Raw genomic sequence first — 8,857 nt, 5'->3', positions numbered from 1 at the left:
TTCGCAGCGATGCTGATGCAGCCATTCAAAGAGCATCACGCTGTCACAGAATTAATACACGTGCAAACACTGTCAAATCTGTTTCACCCTTAAGGGTTACCAATTCTAAAGTTTAGGCCTAGCGTGCCCAGCCTCATGCATGCACCATGAGGCAAACATCCCCCCAGTTTAGACCCCGGTTGTAAAGTTTAGTTACCATTAACTTCTTCCAAGGAAACCTGATTTATCACTTGTAACCTTGGGGATGAAGAATGAAATACCAAAAACATGACTTCCTCTAATGGCTGTTTGAAGGTGGCTCCAAAAATGAGTTTTATCCTGTGATAAAATGTTCAACTTTGCAGCCTTAAAAAGCATGTTTACTGTCACAGAGAGCAGAAAAGCCACCACAGGAAGTGAGTCTGGATTCTGGGGGAGTGGCTGTTTTGATTGACAGGTGTCCTAGTGAAGGTTGCTGTAGCCAATCGGTGTCTGTGAGGTCTCAGTTGGAGTCACTAAACTAGACCTATCCTGCACTTCAGAGTGCGGTTCATTGTGTTGCACGCTTACAGCTGATGGGAAACAAGATAACTGTTTGGCAGCCAGATCTCACATTAAAGCCTCAAATTGCAGTGTCCATCACTTATATACAGTCTATTATTTCACCTGGTATTTCATTGAAAAACTGTATTATTTTAACGTCAGTTCACTCCACATTTAAACTTGCTTCAATGGCTACCAGTTCAGCTGCTTTCATTGGTTAACATCTTCAGCACCACTCCCACTCCTCTCTTCATTCACTGTGTGTTTTTACTGATTTCTGATCTAATCTTTTAATTTGTATACTTTCAATGACATTCTTTCTTTCAGGACTTCAACTTTAATGATGCTTCTGTTAATCAAAATCACTCTTTTATGCCCATTGACTTCAGCTGAATGGTTCTACTGAAAGCTTCACTCAAGGCTAAATTCCTATAAAATTGAAACTTAGTGTTATCACCCAGCTTTAGCCTCAGCTTCTTTCAGTGCCTTCAGATCAAATGATCAGTAGAAGTAAGCACAAATTTGTAGTTCCTGGTTCTTTCCACATCTCCCTGGGGAACAATTGTCCACATTTTCCATCTCACACACTTTTCTGGAATTCCCACAAAGATGCTAATACTCTGTGCCTGTTTGGTAAACACGTTTTCTCTCTACACTTAAGACCATTTCCCCCGTTGCAGGTTAGGTTGTAGAAACAAGGCTTATTCTGTAGACACAGGCTCTGCAGATAATACTAATCATGCCAACGGCAGGGAGGGGAAAACTGATCAGAGTGACACATCACCAAACAAGGAAAACTTGTACCAAATTACAACCTATGTTCGAGGAAATATCTCGAATTCTTTTGGTTAAGCTGACAGGAGCACTGACTTGTCCGCGAGGCCTGAAGAAAGGAGCGCGAGCTAGTGCATTAAGGAAAAGTACACACTATATGATATTGAGACTACAGCTAGTCTACCCTTAGATATGAATCATTTTCTCTACTCGGTTCTGAAAACTCATTCTTGACTTTGGAAACAGGAGTTGGAAAAATAGTTTTTGGAGCTTTTGACTTAATTAAGTTTGCCTTGTTCTTGGATTTGTAGAACCAGCACAGCAGACGTGAATGGAGCACTCCTGTTTCATCTAAGAAAACTCTTCTATCCAAAACTATCCACACTAAGGTCTGTGGATGATCCAGACACACAGGACAGAGTTTCTAAAATAGCATTGTACTTATGAATATTTTAAAAAAGCAATTTATCATCAGTGTGAGCGCCACAAAAAGTGAGATGATACGGAGTAAGATGATAGGACTAAGTGAGAATGTACACTTTTAATAAAGTGGTTAATTGACCCTTTAAGACACCCCCTGAGGACCATGTGAAGGGAAGTGTTACTAACCAGTAACCTGAGCTGTACAGCTGTGCTCTGTATGTTCAGATCTCCGTTTCATCCTGTCATAATTAATGTAGGAGTTCATGCAAGAGTGATCAAGAGGCAGCGATTAAACACAACTATGCATGACGAGTACGAAAGGATAACAGGAGAGGTAGTCCACAATCTACCAACACACACACACATGCACACACACATGCACACACACACACATCTTCCACTGTCAAGCTCTGTGGCCTAGAGGTATGCAAAGTATCTTCCTATCCCTAACCCCTGCATGCAGGCTAAACCCAAACTTGTGCGTGGAAAAGATGTTTAGCAGCGGGAGGAAGTCATCTTTTAATCGAGGTGTGAAAACACTGACGTGCTTGAGATCAAAATACATTCAGCCCTGTCAGTCATACCGAATAAAGCCACACACTGATCCAGGTTTTTTTTCCCCCATTTATTTCAACACTAACAGTCATGTGTAATATTGTGCTGACTGGCGTCATGTGACTTCTGTTGCTGTAGCCTCACAGTTGCTAATCTAGAGCCGTCTATCTAGAAAAAGCAGGCTGAATGTCCCAAACTAAGAAACCCAAACTGTTCCTGATCAAGCGACATAAATGAGCTACACGCTGGTCATTTTGGTGTGAGGAGACACATCACAGCTAACTCCACAGACACAGTATTATCAGCTATCTGTCATAAACATGTTACTTTTCACCATTTACAGGTAGACAGAGTCAAGATCTGAAATCACACAGTGCTGACATAACACAGGGTAAATGATTTATTTGAAGGACGATCTTAAAATAATAATGATATATATATATATTAGCTTCTGTTTCTGACCCCTCCCCTTGCAGCAGGGGCGCCACCAAGGGGGCCTCCGCAGTGGCACCCCTGGCAAGACTGTCCTATTTTGGTAATAATTCTAATAAATGTGAGCACAAGTGAGAGGAAGACAACCCCAAAACAACTTAAAACATTAAATTGTTATTTATTCCAGCTTTAAACAGATTATTATGGATGTCAAAATCTGATGTGGTTTTCATGTATCTATTTTCAGTGATGTCAACTTTAATAGCAGGAAATTATCTAGGCATATCATTGTTTTCTGTCTCTCTTTTTTGGAAATATTTTTGAAGTAACATGTATTTAACAACAGCATAATGAAACTGGAAATTCAGTTTTTGGTGTGCCACCCCAATATTTTTAGTGGCCCCCATTTGGCCACCCCTATGCAAAAATTCTGGAGGCACCCCTGCCTTGCAGATGTTAGAGTAGCATACCAGGCAGCACAGCTAACACTGCTTTGGAGCAAATATTTCCAGAAAAAAGATGAAGAGAGTCTTAAAATAGTCCAGTGGTCGGCTACGGAGGGACTGCTAAATTTTGGGGTGCTGAATCTCCCAAAAAGCATCTTAAAGCCTCACAGGTGTTATTCAAAGAGGTCCGCCAGCATGTAAAGGTTTAGATTAGACAGTTTTCTAATCTGTTTCTGTAAATAAGTGGGATGTTGTCATGCCTATTTAAACTGGAAATAAAAACAAGTTCAAGATTAAATCTCATTTATGGAAATGTGTGGAATGTGGCCTACGTTTCTCTTGTGGGGGTTTTTTTGTTTTGTTTTGTTTTTTTTTGGGGGGGGGGGGGGGGGGGTATTTTGCTGATTGGGCAAAAAACATATCCACCATAATGTAAATAACTAACGTGCAGGTTCACACATGTAAACCTGCTGTTTCAGTTTGTTACACAAATGCATGTGGCGTCTGATAGGGGAAGTAATTCCTCGACTTAAACTTTGATATAAACATCTGGCTTTTCTTGTCTGTTCACATTGATTATGCTTGAGTAAGAAGCTTTTCATGTTAACAACACTGCTCAGAGCAGCAAACCGATGTTCCATTACAATAATCCAGACCCAGATTTAAAGGAGCACTCTGTCAGTTTCGCTAACCAAATTCAAAGTACTCATCAGGAGGCGCAATCCCCAGCTGATGTAAATAAATTGCTGATGTTTTCTGTTTCTGTCACTCCTCATGACAACACCTAGCTTATCTCATGTTTATCTAACATATGGTCTGGTCTAAGATTTAAAAGCTGTGGGCATCGAGGGGGCAGGAGGGTCTAATTAGAGATCATATCCAGTTGTATTTTAGGAAATCCTGAAGATTCAGAGGTTTGGGATCTGTTTGAGAAACAGGAGCCTCTGCTGTTTCTGTTTGTTTTTCAGTCCGTTTCCTGTGATTCCCCTAATCTGTTACTACATTGCTGGAGTTCCCCCTTTTTCCATAGCTGTTTCGTTAGAAAGATGGCACTTTTTTTCTTGCTGTTAACCCAACCTAATAATCAAATAGATAAATCAACTTAAAAAAAAAAATGTTTGGAAACCTGGTGCTTGTTCAGGGCTATTCATGACATAACACTTGGCCTTCTCTGGCTTTGCTTACTTGAAACGCTAAGAGCTCATGGAAATATATAATGCATGATGTTGACTTTGCATCGGTTTAAAGGGTCACAAGCTCACAGCAATCAAAAACCACAAGAATCAAATAGTTCATTTTTTTCTTTTTAAGTCTAGAATGTGAGAGTTCAGCAGTATGGTTAAATACGTATGACTTCTTGTGCTTAAGAGACACGCTATACTGTATGACAGGACAATATCGAGCAATCTATCAGCTCTGCTTAGCCGACTAGATCAGGGATCAGTATACGTTCATAAACTTTACGGTATAATTGCTCCAAACCCTGATATCATTCAGAATATTAGGCAGTTCTGGGTAATAATAGTCAGCGCTTATAGTTTCCAGTCTTATTTTGAAAAGGAAGCAATGAACTGATTCCACATTTACTTTTTTGGAGACTGAAAGAGCTGTAACATGTTCTTAGCTGACTCATCTATCTGTATAGTAGTGGATAGCTGACTAGTCTTTACTGTGCATTAAGATACATTTCATGTTGGCCTTTTAAAGGAAACTTTGCATGGCCATTAGACCTACTTTCAGCATAACAACACTTAGCCGTGTCTTTCAGTCGCTTCAGCGAGTTGTTGGACTCCCTGACAAAAGCGAGCTGTTACCTCTGAGCCATCCTTCCATCAATGACGCCTTAAAGTTAATTTGAGGACTACAGATTTTAAGAGGCTTGTTATAATACTCTTCTAGGTTATTTCGCCTAACAAGTGGTGCTTTGTTGACCTTCCTCTTACAGGTCAAAGGTCAGCTATAGAGCAGCATGGCATCTCTCTCTATAAGCATGCTGTCCTTTCTAGCTTATTGTGCATGACTACATGTCAGAATTATTGCTATAGAACTACATCATCCATACAGAGGTGCATTTTGGGTAGGGGAGAACATCTCCCAGTATTGCCAACACTGATTTCTCTGCCCCTGAGTTTATGGCATTGCATAAAAGTCCAACATGCTTCCAAGCAAAGTGAGTCTATACGAGTGACTCGCACACAGGTGTGTTGTCAGAGTCCTGGCTGTGCATGGAGCTCAGCCCCGTGTCCGAGTCCTCATCGTTTGTGTTGCAGGCTTTGGAAAGACCTCGGGCCTGTTCCACCCAACCGCCGCTCTTCTCCCCTGATGCTGGTTCTGCATCAGCGCTCACTGCACCCAGCTCCCCCTTTCCATCATCGGTCAGTGTGTTGTTTGCTTGCTCTATCTCCATGGTTTCCACTTTGGCCAGCAGGTCCAGCAGTTCACTCTCCTTGGTTTCCCAGAGTGCCAGACTCAGGTCCAAGTCCCCCCTGATGGCGTCCAGATCTGTCTTCAGTCTCAGGCCGATGTAAAGGCTGGTGTCCAGCTGCGTTTTGATCCTTTCCTCTTCCAGTACGAGCTCATTTTCAGACAAACTCTCAACATCTGGTTCCACAGCTGGAGGGGCGGACACAGTGAGACACATCTCCTCCGAAACACTGTCCGTGTCCTGTGCTGCTTCTGCGCCTCTCTCCTCCCGCCGACGCTTCATCCACCGCCGATTCAGCTCCTCCTGGATCTCCCCGGTGATGCTCTCCACGAGCGCCTCGCGTTCCGTCAGCTCCTCCTGCAGCCTCACCACCTCCTCGCACCGGCGCGCGTATTCCTCAAACTGCGCAAGCGTCTCCGACGTGCACCGCGCGTCCTGACGCTCCGCTTTGCGCTTACAATCCGAAAGGGCAGGAGCCCCTGAAGTGGAATCTACGAGGTAAGTGTCCTGCACGTAGTTCACCCCGTGTCTCTTAATGCGGTCGAAGTGCACTTTGGCCTCGTAGCGCTCGATCTCCCGGTCCAGGTCCTTGATCCTCTGGATCTGCTGGCGGATGGTGTGGTCCTGAGAAATCACCAAGTGGACCAACGTCTCCATCTTTTCCACCGAGCTTTTATCTTTAGAAACAGTCTGCTCCTTCTTTTTGTTCATTTTGTCCAACTTTCTGAAGGCCTTCCTGACGATGCGCCGCTGTTTCTCCTGGGACAGGTTGGCCGCGGCGGCCGCTGCGGTCCAGCAGGTCCGGGCGGTACCCTTGAGCAAGCCGCCCGGACCACCACTCTCCCGGCTCTGGACGACTCGGGCCTCGGCGCTGCGGGGCCCGTTGTTGGGCAGCGAAGCCTCGTTTTTCACCAGGACAAAGCGAACATTCTCTTGCTCGTCTCCCCAGGCGCTCCACAGCCGAAGGATTTTGGTCTTGTTGGGTAAAATCCTCTCGAAGCCTCTCCATTTCTCCACCACGCAGTAGGACTGAGGAGAGCCAGACAGCATCGCTGCCGAGGCGCCCTGCTGCAGGTTCTGATCTTCAAGCAGGACTTTGACCACGTCGGCGCAGGTGGTTCGCTTAGTCAGCCCCGAGACCAGCTTCTCCTCCCGGCAGACCCATACCGAGATCTTTCCCTCCTCCGGCTCCATCTCCGGCTGAACTCCAAGAAAGAAAGAAAGAAAAGTTCCCTCACTGAATCCTCTCTGCTGCCTTCGTCTGCTGCAACTAAAAAAAATAAAGGAGACAAAAATATTTTTATTAATGATGCAAAACATTCATCAGGAATTCTCTGCGCAGTCGTCTGTGTCAGCTCTCACTTTAAATGCGCTCAGAAGTCCGGACATGTAACCTCATTACGCTTAAAAATATCTGCCTTATTTCTAAAAAGAAAAAAATCACATATATTTATTTACCTCCGTGGTCTGTTTTGGGGCAGTCTGCTGGGACCTCATGGCTCTCTCCCCGGCATATCGATCTGAGCCCTGCGCGCTGCTCCGGAGAGGAGATGAGGAGTGCGTCCTTGCGTCAGGGCAAGCTGCTCTGGTGTGTAGGACAAAACAGGAGGGTGCTGTAACGCTGGGACACGCCTCCTGCCTCCTCTCTCGCTCTCTCGCCCCCTCTCTCTCACTTACACACACACACACACACACACACACACACACACACACACACACACACACACACACACTTTCTCACTCTTGATAACAAAGGTAATCTGGACTGATATGCCAGCCTTTGTTAAGTAGAAAGTCGGTACTGAGGGTTAAGACAAGGTTGCCTTCAGATAACTGTCTGAAACACACTTATCAAACTAATTCCGTGCGTGACTTAATAATCTATGGGCCGGTGTGTTTACACGGTTAAAAGTCAGCGCTGTTATCCACGTTTGCTTAGAGCTCTGTAGTATTTTTATTAATGTCACAGGTTTTATTCTTGAGATCAGTCTGGTCTACATGAGAACTGCAGTGAAGTCAAACTTGATATCTGGGATGTCAAATAATCAACAGTTATTAAGTTCGGTTGGAAATAGAACCGTCATCTCTCAGGTCAGCAAAAAGGGGTGAAAAAAGTGCGGTTGCCAAAATGCGCTATAATATTTCAAAGTCTTAACTACAGCTGACGAGAAACACGTCAGATTAGTTCCTGATCATCTCCATCTTTAACGCGACTTTCTGGCCTTTCATGATTTCTGCAGTCTTCTTCACTTTTCACTGTGAATCTGTTCACAGACTCTGAAGTGTTTGGAAGGGGATGTCAGGTCAGGCACATGCAAAATATTTTAACATAATTCCATATTGTCCAGTTTCTTCACAATGTAAATAGACGGATGTGTTCACAGATGTCTCACAGGAGTGGGAGGGCGGCACAGAGTGGGCCTCTTGTCTTCTCTTTCTTCGTGGTGGGTGGGTGGAGCTGACCTGCTCAGCCATGCAGCACACCTGTGCAGGTTGAGCTCAGGAGATTATCCAGCAGCCCCACCAGCTCCTCTCACTTTCTCTTCCTCTGGCTGACTGAGCGAGATACCAGTTTGCAGTTTGTGCATTTGCTCAGAAATGCAAACTGGCTCGTGACCGTCCACACGTTTAATGTTTGGTTTATTTATTTTAACTCAAATACTTCTCATCTAAAGACTATGAGGGTAACTGCAAGACTTGTCATTATAATTTCTGACGAGGTGGAATTTCATGTTTTTACTTTTTTTCTTTTTTGCTTGCAACTATGAGATTTTTTTGTGTGTGTTTTTGTCTGCCTCATTAGGTTAGTGCAATCTCAAGGTAAGCACAGAGCAGAACCTTCAGTCTTTTGGCTTTGCTTACTGTGTCCCGCACAAGACAGAGAGAGCTAGAGTTGGAGCAGAGAGGCACTCGGACTGAGCTAAACCGCTGATGAAGCTCTTACTCAGCAGTGTTAAGACTGCAGTATGTATTGTTACTCAGTTTCATCTTCATAATCTCCACAGAGCCGAATGTTTTAGAGCTCAGCTGGATTGGGTAAAAAGCGGAAGGAAATCCATCTATTACACCCCGCAGGGTCCTCATATAGCGTCTGATCCCATAATCGGCTCTTTCAACTATTTCAGGACAGAATATGGTCGACCAAACTCGTAAAAGGATTTATGTGCATTAAGAGTGTTTTGGTGTGTGTGGTAGTGAACATATTGCATTGATGGCAAGCGTTGATCCCCAGCAGGCACCATTAGTCTGTTTGAGTACTGTCAGGAGTGATACATCAGGC

The 8,857-nt window shown here is 44.2% G+C and overlaps 1 protein-coding gene across 1 annotated transcript; it reads right to left on the bottom strand.

The window, feature by feature from the left end:
• Nucleotides 1-2,651: 2,651 nt before the first annotated feature.
• On the bottom strand, nucleotides 2,652-7,478 carry rassf10a (Ras association domain family member 10a). Its single transcript, XM_082541989.1, has 2 exons — nucleotides 7,036-7,478; nucleotides 2,652-6,847 (listed from the first exon to the last, which is right to left on the bottom strand). Exon 2 carries the CDS (start codon nucleotides 6,769-6,771, stop codon nucleotides 5,329-5,331), a length of 1,443 nt encoding a protein of 480 aa, XP_082398115.1. The 5' UTR covers nucleotides 6,772-6,847; nucleotides 7,036-7,478; the 3' UTR covers nucleotides 2,652-5,328.
• Between the last annotated feature and the right edge of the window lie 1,379 nt (nucleotides 7,479-8,857).

Source organism: Aulonocara stuartgranti, assembly GCF_965226115.1.
Source record: "Aulonocara stuartgranti genome assembly, chromosome: 7".
In the NCBI taxonomy this organism is placed as follows: domain Eukaryota; kingdom Metazoa; phylum Chordata; class Actinopteri; order Cichliformes; family Cichlidae; genus Aulonocara; species Aulonocara stuartgranti.
Note: the sequence above shows the minus strand (reverse complement) of the source record. Positions and strands in the feature narration are given on the sequence as shown.

Coding starts and splice junctions, on each gene's coding strand:
- rassf10a (XM_082541989.1), bottom strand. CDS start 6,771: ATGGAGCCGGAGGAGGGAAAGATCTCGGTATGGGTCTGCCGGGAGGAG.